General features: G+C 38.2%; 1 protein-coding gene across 1 annotated transcript; it reads left to right on the top strand.

The window, feature by feature from the left end:
• Positions 1-111: 111 nt before the first annotated feature.
• On the top strand, positions 112-22558 carry LOC139149842 (uncharacterized). The gene is made up of 19 exons (XM_070721843.1): positions 112-453; positions 1219-1382; positions 2297-2503; positions 2914-3104; positions 3541-3661; positions 4147-4320; positions 4629-4826; positions 6119-6238; positions 8248-8451; positions 10681-10842; positions 10960-11162; positions 11616-11739; positions 12521-12697; positions 13444-13642; positions 14251-14367; positions 14681-14816; positions 17333-17607; positions 18196-18332; positions 19500-22558. Exons 1-15 carry the CDS (start codon positions 443-445, stop codon positions 14252-14254), a joined length of 2259 nt encoding a protein of 752 aa, XP_070577944.1. The 5' UTR covers positions 112-442; the 3' UTR covers positions 14255-14367; positions 14681-14816; positions 17333-17607; positions 18196-18332; positions 19500-22558.
• Positions 22559-23245: the final 687 nt, after the last annotated feature.

The raw sequence follows: 23245 nt of genomic DNA on the forward strand, positions 1-23245 counted from the left end.
ATTGGTGGATGCGAGGGTACTACTTACAAAAATAACCAACCAACTATCCCGGTTTATCCGAATTGAGAGGTTATGACCCTGCATAACCCTTAACCTCGAGCTCACCTGTCTAGTTCCGGTTGTGTGTATTGAGGTCCTAGCAACAAGGCAGCACGATTCGCAACTATGTTCTGACTGAGAGTGAATATAGTTTGAGAACGATAACATTGCTAGGGACCAAAGAGGCACTGCCTCCATGCAACCTTGCGCCGATTTTTTCCCGTAATTTGCCTATCGGTCGCCAGCACAAAAAGTCTGCGTTAGGTTGGTTGACAGCAACAAACACAGACTGACAGAGACAAGGATTACGACTCAGCTGAAACCAATCAATGCGAAGTTAACGCGTTAATTATTCCGAGCTGTGTCAGTCTATTGACATTCCATTCTACATACCCAAGGAATCATGGACGGACAGTGAGTTGTCTTATTTGCTTGTACTGGTTTTTCTCTCAATGATTCTGAAAATTTTACAGGACTAAGCAAGTTGTACGCCAGCATGGAGTTTACCCTAACTGACACGTGGGGTCCCCGGGTTGGGCTCAGACCCGAATACAGAGGGTCATGTACCGGTACACTTTTATGGAGCAAAGACAGTCGTATCCCCTCCTCCCTTGCTGTGTGCTACAAATATGACGTACAGACTATTGTCGTTCACTCCAGACCATGGAGGTAGTAGAGACTACCTCCATGCTCCAGACGAAGCGTTTCACCTCAGTGGCAACATCATGGCATTTTCTTTTCATTCGAAGTGGAGCGAGGAGAACACCCATAAACACGAAACGCATAGTCACGAAATTGGAATTATGCTTGTATGTGTGTGTGTGTTGATGTGAATTTTCGGTATATGTATTTTTAACACACACAATACATTCAATTTTGCAAGCATTAGTAGTATCATGGAGGTAGTAGCTACCTCCATGGTCGTATTATGTAAAATCTGCAAGCATTAGTAGTATTATGTATTTTATATATATATATATATATATATATATATATATATATATATATATATATATATATATATATATATATATATATATATATATATATATATATATATATATATGGGAACAAAGTCAGACTGCGTAATTTTCTTGGTTTCATTGAAACTCTAGCAGGTATATTGTTATTTTTGAAAAGCACAAACTAGCAATTGATATACCTCTATTCCTTTGGCAGGTCAGAGAAGCTGAAAGGTTTCAGCAGTGTTCTGCAGGTTAATGGCAATCAGATACAAGTGCCTGATCTCATTGATGAAGAGGGTAATGTGGCGTTTGCCCAGTTCGAGGCAATTCAAGGCAGTCCCAATGGCCAACACTTCAGTATTGAGATCAATCAAATGGGTATGTCTCCCTTTCATTCACAATGGAGAGGTTAATTCTCTTTCAGCGGTTTAAACCCTTTGAGTGCTGTAATTTTTCCGACCAAATCTTTAGTGTGACATTTTATCAATTTTTATGAATTTTTCTGTAATTTTTTTGATAATTTTGGACCAAATGCACATCACATTTCATTGACTACAGTTTCGTATCAAAAGTTTGACAAAAATCTGAACAAAAAGTGACTGGGGTATATTTTATAAAGGTGGCAAAAATTGACTTTGGCGCTCAAAGGGTTAAGCAACAGACGTTTGTTTTAAGAGCATGGCAGAAGCCATAAGCATTACCACCAGGGAATTTATACAACATAATTCTGGGGCTGGAAAATTTCAGTATAACCATAGACCAGAAGAAAAAAGGGCCTATGGTATAACCAGGTTACCAGTACCATCAGTTTGCCTTACAATAAATTGAATATTACATCATGAACTATAGATCGAAATGTTACAGGGCACAATTGTTTCAAATCGCTCAGGTCAAACTCAAGGTTAATGCAGACTTTTACTCAAAAAGTTGATAAAATGTCGAGTTTGCCAGTTCTGCTGATGTCATGTTTTCTTGTTATTCCTTTAACTTTGAAGGTTTATATCTTTGTTTGTAAGCTAAGAAAACTTTGAGAACTTGAAAGGTATACAGTCACCTGTAATCTAAATATGCCCATATATGGTTTAAGGGTGTTTTCCTTGTTATTCAAGATGTCCATGTGAGGGCGCTGTTTTTAAAAAGCGGTCACCTGCTTAAAATCTGTGATTGGTTAGATTTTTTCTTTCCATGGTAACTGTGGCAAAATTGGAACAGGTGACAGTATGCCTTTAATGATCATTCTGAGTATGTGAAACAAGTAAGTTACAATGATCCTGTACCATTACTCTCAACAGATGAGGATGCAGCTGTAAGCTTTGGAGTCAGTCAACTCCCTGAGCTCCGAGATGAGAGTGATGATGAAGATGATGAGGATACCGGCACGTCATCCTCTTCCAAGAAGAGAAGAGAAACCGATGGCCTCGGTTACTTCAGTGACACCGGAAGAATTGTCAGCTGCTTGAGAACTGGCAATAGCTATCACAGAGGAAAATATAAGAAAGGTAAAAGAAACCTTAAAATTGATAAAAAACAGACATTAGAAGAAGTGGTTACAAGTACCCTAGTGTTGCTGTATCCTCACACTTTTCCATCCAGATCTGTCAATGTCAAGACAGAAGCTAGTATTCGTATGTGCTGCCACTTTGTTTTTATTTTGGAGAAGGGTTGAGAAATTATTAGTATCTTGATAAAAACTCCTGTACATGTTGCGTCAAAATTATCATTGATGTGAACCAATGGACTGAAAGATTCACCAATGAGTGCACACTCCAGTGCTCTGCGACCTCTAACCCCACACAGCTGAATATTTTAGACTAGTTGACCAACCAAAGAATTTGCCTCCTGCCAAAAGGATATTGTCACCGTCTTTCCTTTCAGTGTTATTTTAATCTTGGCACGTTGTTTTCACCAGGATCATCCATCGGTGTGCAGGGAGACTACATCACAGACAAGAAGTCTGTTATACTTTTCTTCAGAGATGGTAAACCAATCCACAGACAATGGGTTTCACTGCCACCGGCTGATCTGTTTCCTACACTGAATGTGTGGTGGGGCACCACAGAGCTGACATTTCAAAGAACCTCACCGCTACAGCTTGAACAGGTAATGGTGTGACTCTGTTTAAAAGTTTGTGAACTTCAAATACATCATCACACTTACTTGCCTTATTCATTTCATGCTCATATCAACATGATTGCTGAAAATTACTATTGCTTGTGTTTAGCTTCTATTTACATGTAGAAACTTTTTGTGGTTCGTTTTCACAAAGTGCAGGTTTTGAACTCTAGCATGCGTTTTCTCAATGTACATGACTTGTGCAACAAAGTTAGTGTTCTATGCCCTGTGTTGAGACCAAGACACCCCCATGCCAGTCCCTATATTATAGCTTCAGATTACAACTCTTGAATCCAAGGAAAGATATTTTTGTCCACACCTTCACACGTAGCAGAAAACTTTTTGAGTTTTGTGGAAGAAAATCAAAGACTTTCCTATCAATGCTGAAAATAAAAACCATGTTTTTTGTCTTGATCCTTTGCAGACAAATTTGTCTTGCTGGTTGACAGACGAGACAATGGTTGTCACTGATGACAGGTTAGAATTAAATGGTGACGTTGAAATGGCTCCCAGCACAACTGTGGCTCCACACCCTCTCAATGATGGTAAGACACATTTAGATACTAAGAACATGCATATGGTTTGCTTGTGTCAAGCAGTGGAATTAGAAGAGTACAATGTTTGGAATGTAATTTAACCTGTTCAACCCCATTTCTTTGTAAACAGGTCCACACTCATAATTGATAATAATGGGTCTGGGCCAAACTATGGTGGTGAAAGGGTTAATTTTTTCAAATATGGTGTGTCCTTCAGTGTGAGCTACCAGTAGTGCAGAATAATGAAATTTACATTCCATGTACATGTGCATGTAAGCACCCTTGGCCATTATGATTGTCTTTTTATGTCAGTTCAAATGTGGGAAGTAAAGTTATTTCCTCTTGGTAGGATAGTATGACTCCACTGTACCGAGCAAGTACTGCTATATGCATCGTGTTATGCTGTGACCAAGAATTGCTGGGACTTATTGACACCCAGCAACACCACAAGACAGTTTAATGACCTTACCATTGACATCTTTGATTTTATCCAGACTACTTTGAGATTAAAATTGAACGTGCTGGACAGCTCTCCAGCGGCAGTATTCCAGTCGTCATCGGACTCACTTCTGCCGAGGTGCGCTCACACACCATTCCAGGAACTGTGATGGAGTCCCTGGGTTACCATGGAGATGAGGGCAAGGTGTACCACGAAGACAGTGAAAAAAGTGAGTCATTGGACAGAGTCAATCATAGAAATATGGACTTTTTGTGAAAACTGTTTGTTTCAGGATGATCATACCTTCAATTTCATGCAAAAAAATTGCTCTCTTGTATAGGACAAAGAGTATTACAAAATGTGCAGCGTGCAATAACCATGTATCACCAAGAATTCAAAGTCTGCATTGATGAATTTAAATCTCTCAGTTGCAGATTAGAACCATATCTTCACTGTTTAATGTTTGTAATTTTCTTCTCTCTCTCTCTCTCTCTCTCTCTCTCTCTCTCTTTGCCTCTCTCTCTCTTTGCCTTCCAGCCCACAATCTTGGTGACAATTGCAAATGCGTCACAGGGGACACCATGGGATGTGGGGTTTTCTACTTTGAAGTCAAGGATCCAAGACATGGCCAGAAAGTGGCTGTGTACTTCACAAAGAACGGAAAGCACGTCTTCCACAAAACTGTCAATCAGCCCAACGGTGGTTTTTACCCAACTGTGACAATCAAGCATGCAGGTGACCCTTCAACTGTTATGTTAAAATTTGACCTCTGACCTAGGAGAAATTAGAATGTTGGCATATGCAAATTTCAACTTATGTAGTCACATTTCCTCATGAATTAAAAATGTTGCGCCAGTGATCTTTAATACAAATTTGGGATCACTTCCGAGGAAGAAATCGACACTTATACTTATTCTTATGGCATAGTCTACATGACAAATGCATTCGTAATACCACAGGCAAATATAACATTCTGTATCATGAATCTCTTAATATGGTATTAATACTGTTTTAGAAAATTTGTTTCCATACATAACATATCCTCAAAATACATTTTGGATTATTTTTGGCACTATAACCATTTCTAAAAACCATCAGAAAATTCCCCCAGGCACCAATTTTTTTTTGAACTATATGTACAGTAGATTGGGTTTTCTAATTAAACCTGACTGAAGACATGAGATATGTAAGGCTGTGATAGACAGATTTTATTTTTATTTGAAAATTCCTTCCAGCCTTCAGGTGATTAGCGAAAAAATCACATTTCAGTGAGCACTGAAGTTTTGCTTCAGGCATATGACAGAATCTTACAAACTTTCAGAATAGCATTCTGTGATGAGATAAGTTCACAAAATGGGACTTTTCCCGATGAAGTCATAATCCTTTCAGCAAAACATATGAAAATACTAGTTTTAATTGTTCAAAATTTGTTGTGAGACTTTCGAAAGTTACGCATAGAGGTATTATTTGAGGACAGTCAAAAACAATAGAAATAACTCCATATGCACAACACACAAATTTGTCCCAATTTTTCTAAGCAGAAATAAACATAGTGGCAAAACAGATAAGTTTTTTCCTAATTCCCCTTCAGCTAAAGCCAATACCATGCATGTGATGTTATTTATATTCAGAAACATAAGTGCAATCTTGATCAGCACAATTTAGAAATACAATGTAAATTTTTTGCCTCTCCATCAAAACGTTTGTTGCGTCAGCATTCTGTATAAACGTCAGAACATACTTTTTTAAACAATGTGATTAATCCTAGAAGTGCTCTTTAGAATCAACACATTCATATTACACTTGCACTTTTCTATAAATGACGCATCTTTTCAATCTGAAGACACCCAATTATCACTTTGAACAAATACCCATCTGTTGATCATTACACAGGACAGCGTTATTGTGACGTAGCAAATGTCCTAGCCTGGGCCTAATTACACGCAGGAAATCATTTGCCCTTTCCAATGCTTTTCTGCCGTTGAAAGATTTTTGTCTCTAAATGCAAGGATTTTTTTTTTCTATAGGTGATATCGTCAGTGTTAATATGACGGCTGCAAGGCCTTCGATGGACTTTGAGACCTGGAAAAAGGAATTTTCCAAAGGTGGTGGTGCATTCAGTGACCTGCCAAAGTTTACAATGCCAGGTTGGTCCACTTGTTTCAGGTTCAACTTGCATAATGGAAAAATCGACCTGGCAAAAATAAGATTAATTAGAGTATTTTTAGCTCCGCTGTCAGCGACGCGGAGCTTATCAAATAGGTTGATTTTCCGTCGTCGTCCGTCGTCGTCCGTCGTCCGTCGTCCGTCGTCCGTCGTCGTCGTCGTCGTCGTCGTCCGTCAACAATTGCCTTCTCCTCTGAACCGCAAGTCCAATTGCTTTGAAATTTTATATGCGGTTCACTTGGGGTGACCTCACTTAAGTTTGTTCAAATCGTGGTGAAATTTGCATATTTGTATTTTTGGGGCATTTTTTGGTGTTTTGGTAAAAAATCTTCTTTTCTCAAACCGCTTGTCCGATTGCTTTGAAATTTAATATGCAGTTTACTTATGGTGACTTCAGTCAGATTTCTTCAAATCGTGGTGAAATTTGCATATTTGTATTTTTAAGGCAATTTTTGTCATTTTTGGTAAAAAATCTTTAAAAATCTTCTTCTTCAAAACTACCGGTCAGATAGCTTTGAAATTTGGTACATATGTCCCTAGGGATGATCTATTTAAGATTTGTTCAAATTGTGAAGAAATATGCAAATTTGCATTTTTAAGGCAATTTTTGCCATTTTTGGTCAAAAATGTATTTCTCAAAAAGTACTGGTCTGATAGTTTTTGAAATTTGGTATACAGGTTTCTATAGATGCACTTAGTAATATATATTGAATTTCTGATGAAATCTGTAATTTTGTATTTTTGGGCAATTTTTGCCATTTTTGGTCAAAAAATGTGTATTGCCAAAACTACTCATCTGATAGCTTTGAAATTTGGTATAGAGGTTCCTACACATGAACTAAATGATATGTATTGAAATTATGATGAAATCTGCAATTTTGTATTTTTGGGGCAATTTTTGCCATTTTTGGTCAAAAAATGTGTATTTCCAAAAGTACTCATCTGATAGCTTTGCAATTTAGTATACAGGTTCCTACAGATCACCTTAATGATATTTGTAGAAATTATGATGAAATCTGCGATTTTGTAATTTTGGGGCAATTTTTGCTATTTTTGGTCAAAAAACGTGTTTCTCAAAAAGTACTGGTCTGATAGCTTTGAAATTTGGTATACAGGTTCCTACAGATGAGCTAAGTAATATATATTTAATTTCTCCTGAAATCTGTAATTTTGTATTTTTGGGGCAATTTTTGCAATTTTAGGTCAAAAAATGTGTATTTCAACAACTGCTCATCTGATAGCTTTGAAATTTGGTATACAGGTTTCCATAGATGAACTACATGATATTTATTGAAATAATGATGAAATCTGCAATTTTGAATTTTGTGGCAATTTTTCCCATTTTTGGTCAAAATATGTGTTTCTCAAAAGTACTGGTCTAACAGCTTTGAAATTTGGTATACAGGTTTCTATAGATGAACTCAATTTGATCTTTTGAAATTATGATGAAATCTGCAATTTTATTTTGGGGGGGGCAATTGTTGCCATTTTGGTCAGAAAATTTTATTCTCAAAACACTATTCATCAGATAGCTTTGGTTGACATGTTCCTAGGGATGATCCGATGTGATATATTCAAAGTATGATGAAATCTTCAATTGTGTATTTTTGCAGCTTATTTTAGCCACTTTTTTTCTGGCCACTGCATTGAGCTATCAAAGATTTCCTCCTTCTTCATCAACATGTGTCAAAAATAGTTATTCTCTACATAAACACAGCGGAGCTATATCGGCCGCTAGGTCGCTTTTTAAACAAATATTGTCTGTTCCTGGGTCATATCATTGTGAATTATATTTGAGTTGCATCAGACAGAAGGAAAGTGACTTTTCAAGTCAAGTGATTGATGCAGCCCACTCGGTGCAAATTGTTAAAAAAACAAAAATTAAGAGATTAAAGTTATCATCTAGATGATATATGATTCTGAACTTGTGTCAGCATTTATCTGTATCCTGTTGAGACTTATTTTTGACTTCCTGGTGTAACATTTCCAGACCAAGGAAAAACCCAGAACTTGGAAGATGACGATTTGGAAGGAATCACAGTTCAGGAATATCGGTTTGCTGAGGAGATAGGCGGGATGAAAACCAACGGTACGGTGACCCCCAGCCAGCAGCTTAAGAAACCGAGAATGATTCAGTGTACTAACACGCTGAACAGAGTGATGCCTGACTTTACAGTGGCCATATCTGATCTTGGTAAGTATATATCTGTGTTGTGGAAAGTTAGGCAAGAGTAGAAGTGCAATCACATCTCATGTCGGAGTGTACCTCTGTGTTTCACATTACGGGAAAGCTCCATTAACTTAGGAATACCCTACTTCCCTAGGGGATCAATTTCACAGACCTGCCTTTCCTACAATGGCACTACAATGGCACCAGCTGGATTAGATAAACATAACAATGGAACATTCACACCTTGGGGATAAAAAGTCTTCTGTTTGTCACCCGAGTTGGTCAGGCAAGGACTCGGGTTTCAGGTACCATGCAAGTTAAGGTAGAACGCACCTCGGGGACAGACATTCGGACTCTCAAACTTTTACAATTATCTTCTGATTTACCACATGTGGGGGTTCATTTTAAAGCTCTTGGTGAAAGAAAACTTTTCACTGGCTTAGTTTTTCGAAATTCGAAAATTTTTATTTTTCCCAATAGAGTTAACACAGGGATGGCGGCCATTTTGAATTTCTAATATCGGTAAATCTTGGGTAAATTGTTTCTCTAGTACCAAAATTTGCACGGTGACCCCCTATTTTTATTCTTGATTTTGAAAGAGAATGATTGAAAGATTCCTTGAGGAAAATTAGAGCAAAAGTTTAAGTCTTTCACTTTCGAGGTGCATACTACCTTAATGCAGTCTTCCCCTAATGTAAGTTAGGCAAGAGTGAAACTGTGACCATATCTGATGTTAGACAGTGCCACTGTTTTGAAAAGTTAGGCAAGGTTGATACCATGACCATATCTGATGTTGGATAGTAATTCAAAGTTTTTTTTTGGTAACTGATCATTCAGATTGCGGATCTCAACATTTGAGTTTAGATGAGCTTAGAGAGAAGAATAAATCTTATCAATGTTTTCTTGGCAAGATGAAAGTGCGGGCAAACAAAATTTAAATGTTTATTTGGATGAACAAGTTAATTTCCATGATGTATTAATAACATTAATATATAGAGACTGCAAGTATATTTTACGGCAATAGAGAAAAACATTTGATTCTTGCAGAAATGAAATGAACATGATCGCTAATTAGACACTAAAATCTAGAAATGCAGAAGTGTTTGCACATAATTTAATGGAATTTCGGAAAAAAAATTTCACAATAAACAGACGTAGTAGCTGTGATTCTTGGGAATGAGTCTTCAATGCTGCCTGGTTTTAAGTAAAACATGAAATAACGGGGATAACCAGGTGTTCCAATTTGCGTTGTTTTTGTGGTGACAACTTTTTCGGTCCAAGGGCAAATAATCCCCCATCCACTGAAACTCAGCTACTGGTAATATAATTTCTTGGTAGTTGACATTATCTAGTGAATGGCTATTGCGTGGTTGTGAGGGCTGTCCCTGTTTACAAGTACATGTACTGCAAGAAGCAGTGTGTTACCAGAAATATATTGCAACTTCCTCAGGAATCAGCAACTTCTTTCTGGTGACCACAAAGTGACCTCGATTGTGTTTTAAAGCACACCACATGTTTTTGCTGTTACTGTCTTTTGATTTGTGTAACTGTACACAGCGCAGCAATGAATTTCAATAAGTTCGAAATTAAGGCATTTTTAGGATGCCCATTGCACACTGCAGTGAGCGATTGCGAGGAGACTGGGAATGCATACAATGTGTCTGCTAAGCACATGGAACGAAATTTCAACCTGTGCAGCGCTGTGCACATGGTAGAAATTGTAGGTCAGCAGCATAATTTCACTCAAATTCACAAGTTTCGAAATGACCATTATTCACTGCGTGAAGTACTGAATGTTTCAAAGTATGTTTTTAGTACAACATGTAAAATCTTCTCTTGTTTTTTCCCCATTTTGAAGTAAAGGTGTTATTAGGTCAAGGTCAAATAGCATCCAATAACACCTAAAGTTATTGTACTCCCATGTCAAAGTTATTGGACTCCGCGTCTTCTGATACCAAAACTAACTGTACAACAAAACTCCATAGGTTACAGATGTAGGTGTATAATAATAATCGGTATTCAAATCATATCATATCCATACACGTTTTCAAGATCACAAATAAAAACAAATGAAAACAGACTGTGATGAGCCTCTACTCAGTGTAATAGAGATCATCAACATGTCATTCACATGTGGGGTTCATAATAATATACTTCACAAATCATACAACATTAAAAGCCAGTATAAAATCCTATTCTTCACAATTTGTACTTGAACAAACTTTTTTCTTTTTGCTGTTTTGCATAAATCAGGTTACGACAGCTCTGTCTGTGTCGGAATCACCAGATCTTCCCAGACTGTGGGCACACTCCCAGGCCATCTTTCAGAAACCGTCGGCTATGACTGCCAGGGGAGGATATTCCAAGGTGCCAGGCACAAGACAGCGTACATGGATGTGGAAGAGTACGGTAAAGGTGAGACAGTCTTTTGAAAGTTGCCTGAGAGACCAACAATTGAATTAATTGAATTGATGGTGAATTCTTGCAAGATGACTTTCATTTACTGACACATGTTGATGCCGTATTCTGCAGGTGACACTGTGGGCTGCCATCTTGAATACTCAGGGGACGTACACATTCTGTCATTTACAAAGAACGGAAGGCTGATGGGAAGGGGTCAAGTGTCAAACTCCAACAAGAACGACCTGATGCCCTCCATAGGGTTCAAGTACATGCCCAGCACGGTCCGTCCAAAGTGGCCGCACAAACCGGCACAGCCGCTCACATTTGAACAGGTAAAAAGGAGTCTTGTAACTTAGTGATCACATGATGTGTGAAATTTGTGCAAATGAAGAAATCAACATCACATGCCGTTGTGGAATCTGTAGAAGTTGTACAAATAGTACAAATGTATGGATTATGGAATGCGAGAAGCAAACATCCTTGCTCCAAACTTAAATTAAAAAAAAGATTTTGCCTGGTACACCACAACAAAATCTTTGCACATCAAAACGTGAGAAAAGTTGGTGATGTTGCCCAGAATGCTAGGCAGTTTGAGCCAGCAACTTTTTTTCATACTTCACATTATAAAACCAGTCTTATCTGGTATTGTTTTTTACTGTGAAATTTGGAAAGAATGACCGATTGCTGTATTTCTTGGCAGTGTCCATTCAAGTCAAACATTCTTGTAGCTAACCTACAAAATAGTAATTCTTTCTGTTGTAATTTTACATCATTCATGGCATCAGGGTGACCTGGACAGTTGGATCAAGACGCACCGTCTCTCTGTCAGCGGCAATGTCATTACGGTTCGGAAAAAAGCCCGGAAAACTGAACCACAGATGTTTACGGCACCTCATCCACTTACCAAAGGTAATACCAAGCATCTAGAGGATAATTGCAAAGAGAAGAATGATATTCATTTTTGCTTCATTTACAAAAACTACATACAAAACATCTCAAAAATGAACTCTTACCCTTTTGAAATTTATATTGTATAATTGAAGAATATTTTGCAGCCTTCTGAAGGAACCTAGATACGTATGCCTAGCTATATTTGAAATGAAAAGAGCTGTCTGTTGCCTTTCATAAATGTGCTTTTCTCTATAAGAAGAGAATTGAAAAACCTTTACATTCAGTTTTCTACAATAGCTTAAGGTAGAATGTGCCTCGGGGACAGATGTTCAGACTCCTGATCTTGTGGGGGTTCATTTTAAAGCTGCTGGTGTGAGAAAAATTTTTGCCGTCTTAGGTTTTTGAAAATCGAAAATTTTATTTTTCTTCATAGAGTTAACACTGGGATGGTGGCCATTTCGAATTTCAAATATTGGTAATTTGTTCTGTAGTATCAAAATTTTCACTGTGACCCCGGATTTTTATTCTTGATTTTAAAAGAATATGGTTGGCAGATTCCTTCAGGAAAGTTTGAGCAAAAGTTTAAGTTTTTCAATTTCGGGACACATACTACCTTAACACAAGCTTTGATGTCATAAAGATGTAGAGATGTGCCTTTGTATGCTCTTCCCTTAGACTACATTCCATCTTGATATCATAATTGCTGACAGTACATTAAATTGTTGTTTCACATCGAAGTTTTGAAAATGCCATGCATGTTACATAGGTTAGCAATTTCCCGTACGTTCTTCACCTTCAGATCGGAGTTACTTTGCTCTCAAAGTCCTGGCACGGAAATCCCAGAAGAAAGGGCCGACCATCGGCATATCCAACATTTCCCATGTGTCTTCCAGGAGCAGCAACTACAGGGACATTCGCTTCTATTCACACCACAATGACATCATCACAAAGGGACTTTCCAAGAAACCTACAAAAGGTATGGTAAACTGATGTCATGAAATGTGTCCGTTTGAAGCATTGCGCTGGGAACACCATGTATTTGATGACAAAAGGGCAAGAGTGAAAGACTCTGATAAACTTTGTAGTTGTAAAAAGTGATTTACTGTTTTTGGCTGGTATACAGTAATCTGAAGAGAGTTGCCCGCTAAAGTGCAAGTTTCTTCAGGATACCAGCCTGCAGACAGCTGTTCAATATTTGCAAGTTCTCCCCATTGGCAGTTTACTTGATGAAATCTGCATGCAAACAGGTGTGCACCTGGTAAACAAATGATGTAAATTTGAGAATGTGCCTTTAGGATGCTGCATGCACTTTCACCCATTGTGGTGTTTTTAGTAGGGAAACATGGGTGCTTCTTCTAGATGTTTTGAACTGTTATCACATGACAAGTTCCCATGCCAAATATGGTGCATATAAGAACATAGAGCGCCATCTTCTTCTGAAGTAGTAATCTGACTGTCGTAGGGGAAGTCTTCCATAATAATGAGGTAAAAAAATGTCCTCTAAGCTTTTAATGGCTCAGGCTATTCCAGTACTTTTCAGTCTTGCCCTAAACTTATGCAGCTGTTTATGTATGCAAAATGAAAGATTTTCCATTCTCAAAATGACCGCAGTACTTAGTAAAGCCAAAGAACCACAGTTTGACTTCAAAATACAATTGACTAATCAAGGAAAAGCTAATTTGTAACTTTGGTTTCTTTTCAATCCATATTTCACATACACAGAGCACCTGGACGTACCTGCTGGATTGACCAATGACACTGTCGGTTGTGGTGTCGTGTTCGCCGAGTCCGACCAACCAGACGACAGAGCCAAACAGTTTGTGATAGTTGTACTTCACAGTCAATGGTACCGTGGTGTCACATCAGATCCTAGAGCAACCGGACGGAGGCTTCTATCCGGTGGTCACCTTGCAAACTTATGGTGAGTCTCCCCAGCCTCAGGTACCGGAAAGTCAAGGATTTCAAAGAGCATGTGTACATGCAGTTCTCCCTGAAGTTTGCTTCCAGATGAATCCTTCAGGAAGTCACCAAAGGACTAAACAGAGGTCCTATTCCATTGTAAACCAAGATGTTCAATTGAACTGTTCAAAATTTTTTTACCTATTGAAAACACTCATACCATTGGAATTTGTTAGTACAGATGACAACTTACACTTCCGTGGCTTGCCATTGTGCCCATGTTTTAGGATGAATATTTCAATCTCTAAAATAAGTGATGTATTTTATGAGTCGTCATTTAGTCTGCACTCTTTTAAGAAAAAAAAATATCATCCCTATTTAAATATACATGTAAATATTCTATCTTGCCACCATTTGCCATTGAAACTGGGAATCTTATTGTTTACTGTGGATAGCATGCAGGGAAAGTGATTGGTTTAGATAATCTAACACATTACTGATGTGCCAAGTCAGTAAATTTCAACTGATCCACATTTTAACCCAATGACTCATTCTGGCTGTGACTTATTTTGCTGTAGTTTAGCACGTGAGACCATGATTTTAGCTCACTGAGCCATCTTTACTCACCAGGTGACAAACTGGAGCTGGACACCAGTTTCAAAGTACCCTCGTTACCGAACAGCGCCCAGTGGATCGAAGATGCTCAGGTCAAGATTAAAGAACACAAAAAGCAGATGAAGGCAATGCGTGAGTATTTCCATTGCTGTTACTGCAGTGCTTTTAGTTTGTGTTGTGTCCTAACATGGATCAGGAGATGTTGATGGCAGGGGCCTCCTCGCTGTAGAGTTCAGGTTTTTTTTTCAGCTCGCACTATTACCTGCATGGTTAGGAACACTCCTCTATCACTTGATAAACCTGTAAACTCAACAAAGTATCATATTCAGCTGTTTTCTGTGTCCATCATCTGCTATGGCATGTGGCACAGGGTATGCCGTGTGAGGGTGTCACTGTATTCAGACAACCCCGAACACTCTGCTCATTGTATTTTGTCCACTCGCAGAGAAAGAGACGGATACAAGCCGAAAGGCCCGTCCAGCATCGCCAGTTGAGAGGCCAAACAGTCACCTGAACAAGATTAAAGTGTACATTGCATGTGATGCGGCTCGATGGAATGAAGCAACATACATCAAAGCTGGGTAGGTGTATAGACACATACAGACACACAATCACATTGCAAGACTAGATGGAACAAAGCAACATACATCAAAGCTGGGTAGGTGTATAGACACATACAGACACACAATCACATTGCAAGATAGACATACAAACACATTGCAAGACTAGATGGAACAAGTCATCGTTGATGACACAGTCCCCACTTGTTAATCGGTACTTTGATTACAGGTCCTCAAAGAGGATAGAGTCCTCTTCATTAGGTCTGTGATAAAAATACTTTTGAATGAATTCGCTTGATACATGTCTGAGTTATGGTTCAGGACATGAAAAAAATCGTAACAAAATGATCGCACAGCGGCCATATTGGATCGCATCACAAAACAAATTGATGTGCATAGCTATGACATTGGTCGATGTCCTTGTACCAACTTTGAATAAAATTGGTCAAAACATGCGGATATGCCTGAGAAATGGCTCTGTACATGAAAAAATCGTAATAAAATGGCCGCCTGGCGGCCATATTGGATCGTATCACAAAACAGATTGACGTGCATATGTATGACATAGGTCAATGTCCTTGTACCAACTTTGAATAAAATCGTTGAGATATGTCTGAGTTATGGCTCTGTACATGAAAAATCGTAATAAATGGCCGCACAGCGGCCATATTGGATCGTATCACAAAACAAATTGCCATGCACAGCTATGACATTTGTCAATAAGCTTGTACCAACTTTGAATAAAATCGGTTGAAACGTGCCTGAGTTATGGCTCTGTACATGAAAAAATCGTAATAAAATGGCCACCTGGCGGCCATATTGAATCGTATCACAAAACAAATTGATGTGCATATCTATGACATTGGTCAATGTCCTTGTACCAACTCTGAATAAAATCGGTCAAAACATGCCTGAGTAATGGCTCTGTACATGAAAAAAATCGTAATAAAATGGCCGCCTGGCGGCCATATTGGATCGTATCACAAAACAAATTGATGTGCATATCTATGACATTGGTCAATGTCCTTGTACCAACTTTGAATAAAATCTGTTGAAACATGCCTGAGTAATGGCTCTGTACATGAAAAAATCGTAATAAAATGGCCGCCTGGCGGCCATATTGGATCGTATCACAAAACAAATTGACGTGCATCTGTATGACATTGCTCAATGTCCTTGTACCAACTTTGAATAAAATCGGTTGGAACATGCCTGAGTTATGGCTCTGTACATGAAAAAATCGTAATAAAATGGCCGCCTGGCGGCCATATTGGATCGTATCACAAAACAAATTGACGTGCATCTGTATGCCATATGAAGTAATCCTTCTATCAAGTTTGAATGAAATCGCTCCAGGCATCTCAGAGATATCTGCGTGAACGGACGGACGCACGCACGGACGGACGGACGCACGCACGCACGCACGGACATGACCAAACCTATAAGTCCCCCCGGACGGTGTCCGTGGGGACTAACAAAGCAACATACATCAAAGCTCGGTAGGTGTATACGTACAAACACACGTACATCAAAGCTGGGTAGGTGTATAGACAGATACAGACACCACGTACATCAAAGCTGGTTAGTGTATACATACAAACACACCGTACATCAAAGCTGGGTAGGTGTATAGACAGATACAGACACAACGTACATCAAAGCTGGGTAAGTGTATTGACAGATACAAGACTGAGGATACTGGCCCACTCTGGACAATTTCAAAATCATCAGAATCCTGGAGGGTGTCAAGTTGCTCTATGAAGCTATGGATGTAATGAAGATGGCACAAGACCACTAATTCATTTCCGATAGGCCACCACAGTAGCGTTGAGCTCGATTTTCCTATTTAAAACATTCAGCGGCACGAATCCTCTTAACAGGTGTTAGGTCAATGTCAGCTTGACTGCTGATTAATTTTTCGTGTGGCCAAGTCCATGGAAATTTTGAGATAGCGATGAAAATAGCGCCCTCAGTGGTGTTTTAGACAAATTTCAGGCTTATTGTTATGATTTCTATTAGCCCTAAAACTCCTCATATCACCACCAAATGCTTCAGCCGTTATTCACAACAGTCTGCATTTGGATTCAGGCAGAAAGATATCTTCAAAAAATTCTTGACGTTAAAGTTCAACTAAACAAGCATCCATGCAGATATCAAAACTTCAAGGTCTGCACTATTTTTCTTCCGAACTATCTTCGTGGGTAACGAACCCGGAAGTGAATTAGTGATCTTGTGCCAGATGGGGACTTCAGAAGTGTCCTCATCCATATTAATTCCAACAGGCTTTATGTCATTCTTATAGTACAGTTATATGACATGTATGCCACAGCTTGTGTGAAAGCACTTTTCTCTTCCTCATGTGAATGTGTGATTAGAACCAAAATTAAGGAATTACATTTCTAGTACTTTAGCTTTTGTGATTGACGACCCCTAATGTTAAACCAAATCTGTACTGTGAAAAGTGTATGTACTCCATGCATTCATGTTGGTTAACCATAGTACACTCCTTGTAATCATCGCCTTCTTGCTTCTTTCAGACTTGATTCCTACGGTTTCAATGCCATGTTACTGAGCAAAGATCGCGTGGCCAAGGGAAGCGTGGAGCTCGACATCGAGCCCCGCATCAAAAGCTGCCACGTCATCGTGTGCTGCATCACGCCTGAGTACAACAACTCAAAGCACGCCCCAACAGAGATGAAGCTAGCGCAGAAGTACAATAAACCCATCTTGTTGGCAGTCATAGAGAAAATGGAATGGCCTCCAGCGGGGAAAATACAGGACATCCTACAGCAGCTGACAACATACAGAATTGGTGAGACCTTACACCAGTTGTTCTCCAAACACCTTCCACTGTTCTTTCTTTGCACTATTCAAGTTAATGCATATGAATAATTCATCAATAACAGACTGAAAGATCCTGTCGACAGAGCTATAAACTAACCCCCCCCAAAATGCAAGAAAGTTGAGTAGTCAAATAAACATACACAAACAATATTTGTTAATTCATAAAATAGGTGATTAAATTACATGTACATTCAAGTTGCTATATGCTGTGAGCTGTATGCACTGAATGGAGTAGCGCCCTCTACAAAGAGAAATGTTGAATGCCTTCCATAGATCAGGGGCCATTTAGACTAGCTTCCACATCTACGGTGATCTTAATTTCTTAGAGGGATAAATTTCAGCATTGGCCATGGTGCTTAAAGTAGCTTCTGCTTTGTATTTGACATTTTTGAAGACCATTCTGTGCCATTGCTGTTTTTGTAAATTCCACAAAATGCACCGCTTATTGTGCTATTGTTACTGAACAGCCATACATAACTTTGAAAAAAAGCGTACCTCTGTTTTTTCATACTGTTTGATGCATATGATTAGCAAGAAGCTCTTCGATTCATTACAGAAATGTACTCTGACTTCGCCTGGGGAACAAAGCAGTTAGACAAACAGGTGCAAGATGTGAAAGGAATTGGTTACAACGCTGTTGAAGTCCATGTACAGGAAGGACACGCTGCCAACTTATTATATTCTGATGCACAGGTTTGTGGATGGCTTGTCAATTTTAGCTGTTCATTGCATTTTCATTTCACTATTATTTGAAGAAAGCAGTGCTTCATTGTGTTCATAGGTGCCAAATGAAATAGACATTTCAGTATTGACGATTATATCTTACCAGTATATTGATGGCACAAATGCAGATATCTGATTATGGGAGTCGTGTAAAAAGCACACTATATTTAGGAACATGTGCATTTATATACTAGTAATAGGATGATGTACAAGCTCTCAGCTAGAGAAATATACTTTTTTTGATGTTTCACACCCGGACTTCAATACACTGCTTTGATATAATAGCCATAAACCACCTCAGCAATGGGTATACCACTAAATTGGTTTTGACCAGTTCACTGTCGTGGTATACCCGTTACATGGGAGGTTTACTGCTTAAATACCCTTCATACACGAAGCATAAGAAATTCATTGAAAGTTGCAGCCAGAATCTTGGCAAGTAACTTACTTCCCTTTAAAATTGTCTTGCATACCGTAAACAAGATATTTTGATCTCAGCAAACCAAAATTCAGAAATCATTTCCACCTGTCCCTCAGGCACACTACAGTAAAATTTTACCTGCCCAACTAAAATTTTACCTGCACCGGATGGGTAAGCAGGCAGGCAGGCACTTGTACCCTTCTCTGAGATATCATCAAAGTGATCTTACACAAGGACAGTGTGCTATGGCACACATGCAAATACTGTTAAATACTCGTAGAATATAGCACAGAAGTCACATGAATCACACTTGTCATTGCTTTGATATCTGTGAATTTATATTCTTAGGTGATACCAACTCTATTGATTTCAATTTTAATCTCAGGGTACTTTCAAAATCTTACACACGGCACACACCAGAGTTAAGAATATTCATTCACATCAGCTGAAACTGTGCTGAAAAACATAGTCGCTTATGTTGTGTCAGGCAATGCAGTGCCGTCCACTTTGATATGTACTGTGCAGTAGTGATCTGTAAGGAAACTAACAGTCAAATGGCATGGACCAGTTGATTTTGCAAGCTGTTTGTCACAATGCATTTATGAGTTTTTTGTTTGTCCATTTCTGGATATGAGCATGGCCTACCTGAACCACAGCATAAATGTCCCAAAGGGCTAATCCTTGTATTTGACATTTTGCTTGACGTATTTTTACAGAAAGGGTCCAAGACACAAAACGCAAAGAGTGATCCCAATGCTCTGAAGAAAGCTGTGGCAGAGGCCGATAAGATGAAGAAGCAGTCGTTTGGAAACACTCCAACGTCACCTGCAAGACAGCAAGGAAATGTACAGAAGAATTCAACAGCTTGCAATATACTCTAAGTGTAGTGTACTCATAATGTATTTTATATGAAAAATGTATAATCCCAGCATTAAGGTCGAATTGGCCAGCCAACACTCTGTAGAAATCAGTTCAAAAGTTCATGAGTATCTGTATTAGAGGATTTTTTGGTTTATTGTATTTCAGGGTTTTTAGGGTGTAGTAATATTTTATTCAAACTGCAATATTCTCTGGAATATCAAGCTGAAACTGACTCTTCAGTAGCTTTCCTTGCTTGGTAAAAGTTCACTCGGACAGTTTTACCCGCCAAGATTTTCGTTAGTTTTTTTTACTGCAATATCAAAGTTACAGGGCATTGGCAAGTGTAGTGAAAACTTCTATACTCTCAGACGTGAGGCTTGTGACGGCGCCCTCTACGACAGGTTAGTGAACTACCTCAGGGGTGCTGATTTATGTGAAGTACAGTTACTCAAGGTACAGAAATAATTTCAGAAAAGTCTTTAAGTGGCAGGAATCGATTCAATCATGTGAGCGATCTAAGATTTCCCGACAAATTTCAATAAATTCAATCATTTACAGTGTCCAAGGTTTTCCTGATCACCATTGAGCTTTACCACTAAAACTGAGTGTCCTAGCAAGGTTGAAATAAAATGTCCTCCCTTGAAAAAATATTTGTCAGCTATAAAAAGAAACCTGATTGATTTTGTATTTATTTTATCTGAACATTTTTTACACTCTTTGTAGCACCACTATGATAATACTATCTAGAAAGTCTACTTACACAAATGTTACAAATATTTACGGAGGCAATTAAGCAATAGATGTGTATATTTCTTTGTACAAGATTTGTTCAACAGTTCATGCTTCCTCAGCAAATTTCAAATTGAAAACAAGCTTAGACTTGTATGATTGGTCACAAATATGTACATAGCACATCCATCAATTTTTATTTTTACATCTTTGTGGTTTGTATATTTTGTATTTCTACAAATCTCTTTTTTTTTTTGTACCATCAATATGTCGTGTACAAAGTCTGGTCTCCAAACAAGTAATAAGTTTGAAAGTTGTTTTCAAAGGGGCATTCCAACTCTGGAGTGATGTGAAATTTACAACAGGGTATTGCAGAGGGGTGTTCAAATATTTTCAAATGAGCGAGAAATTGTCAATGTTAGCCAGCCGTGGAAGAAGGGGGAAGTTGTATCCAGAAGGTGTATTCCCCCTTCCTGCAAGCCAAAAATTTCAACGGAAAGTGGTTGGCCAAGATACGAGAATGGCCGATCACTTCAAGTTTGTCTGGTTTGCAGCAGATAAGGCCACACTGTTCCCAGTAAAACAAAAAGCAGCAAAGCAGTGCATGTTATTTCATACTTCTAGTAAAATATTGTATCTCTGTAGCACACTTGTACATATCTTTCTATATTTACATTTATTTCACAAAACTTGCAAAATCAGAGATCTGTCATCAAGCGGGTTGTGTATTTTCACAAGATATGCACAAGACGAAATAATATTATGGGAGGTCTGTGGTAATATACTCAAAGTGTTGTCCTCATTTAGTCTGTAGACCGTGTTACAAGCCATGTTCACTGAATAGATTTGGTATATACCAAAATTTTTCTATGACAGGGTTCAAGATGTTGACAGCCCCATCAAGATTTTCAATGAAATTTAAGTGTGAGTGTATTATATTTGAACACGACACATAAACCTAAAGTTCTGTCGGTCTGTACATGTGAAATAAGAACTCAGGTATTTTATTTTGGTTACTTTTTCCATTTGTCAACTAAGCACAGTTGTTTTTTCATTGTGATTACAACATGAAACACGACTCCACATTGTGTCTAGTTTGTTGTGGACCCACACTGAGCAGTATTACAAATCAATGTAATTCTAGGGGGTCCTATTTTCATCAACTGTGGACTATCACCCTATTAAAGGGAGGGGATTGTCGGAGCTGTGCCTGTACAATTTTCTTGGTTACAAACAGTGTATCTCATGCACAATATCTAGATTCACATGTCAGCATAGCTGCAACATATAAATTTTATACAACGTACATTATGACCAACATGTTTCAACTTTCATCAGTCGTCAACGTATCTTGGATACACTGTTTACGTTAGTTGTATGGGTCTAATACAACCTTTTAGCTTAACTTCGACAACCCCTTCCCTTGAAAGAAAACCTGATTGTTTTCAGCGGAAATATTGGACCCAGTGTTCCACAGTTGTGCGGTCTATGATTCCCTGAAAGTGTAATCCTTCCACAATCAAGATAGGATATTGACATATTTGATATTCAAAAAATTACAACATTTTCTGTTCTGAACAAATTTGTGTCAACACCACCGCCATGATATGCAATTAACCTCCAATGAATATGAAAATTAGTGTGATTTACTTAGTTAGGAAATGACCATCTTGCTCAATTAAATGCAAGTTTTCGTTTGACCTTTTTCAGTGTATAACTTTGTTTATGAACATAATCACTGTGCAATATGCATCATATCGTTATAAAGTTAGGTGTCAGTCTGAATTTCTGTAGTTTAGCCTTTCCATTCCCATGAACCCAACTAAAACTGAAACAAGCGTTTTTAGCTTCTCGTCTATTTATAGACAGAGAAGCTATTAGAGTTGATTATTTCTGCTGGCTTGTCTTCTTGCAATTAGTCAAAAGTTGGACATGATATAATCAGTTATATTATTTATGTTCAACTGTGTAGTTTCTTTTTTACTGTAATCAGAAAAGTTCATCTTTAAAACCTGATGGAAATTTAAGGGTTGATGTTGTTGAACAAGAGTACATCAGCTTGTGATCTCTGTAAATTTAAGGAAAACGTAAAATGTGCCTTTTTTAACACATAGAGGTATTTTGTAGAGTTTATTGTGTATATGAGTGGAATGTAAAATAAATGTATGAGCTCCAGAAATACAAATGAAGTGTGAACATTGTATCACCTTGATGTCTGCATAGTGTGTACAGTGTTGAAAGGAATGGTTGATGTGTCTGTTGCTGTTTTGTGGGTGTTTTCAACCACACTTCCTTGTTGTGTTTGGATCAGCAGATTGAACACCTTGTACTTGACTTTGGCATCATTACAGCTTGTGTCAGGTATACTTGGTGTGTAACGTTTCTGACAAACAGTATTGAAATCATGGAATAAAAAAAAATATGTTGACAAAAAAACCAGCTCACAGTCTGTGGAGCTGAGCTTCCAGTCATTGATCAGGTTTCCTGCACTGGATAGGTTCACAGTATAAGAAAGATGATTAAAGATGGCATACATGAATGGACACCCAGATTGCAAACTGCATGGCAACTGGTGCGTTACTTGTACATGTCTTTTGGTAAAATTTTAAGATAACCTGGTTATTTGTATTTATCTACAAAAATATATAAAAGCTATTGACCAATAGAATTATTAAAATATGCCAATTCACAATTAAATATGATTAGTTTGTGTCATATTTGGAGACTAGTGGATGTGAATGCTGTGTCCATGACAACAATACCCTGCAGGCTCGGCAAAACGTTTTCATTTTAAAACATTTGACTATGCATGTGTAAATAGTCTTATACATAATGGATAGAGAGATAGATCTATGCACACACTCAAATATTT

Source organism: Ptychodera flava, chromosome 14, assembly GCF_041260155.1.
Source record: "Ptychodera flava strain L36383 chromosome 14, AS_Pfla_20210202, whole genome shotgun sequence".
Classification (NCBI taxonomy): domain Eukaryota; kingdom Metazoa; phylum Hemichordata; class Enteropneusta; family Ptychoderidae; genus Ptychodera; species Ptychodera flava.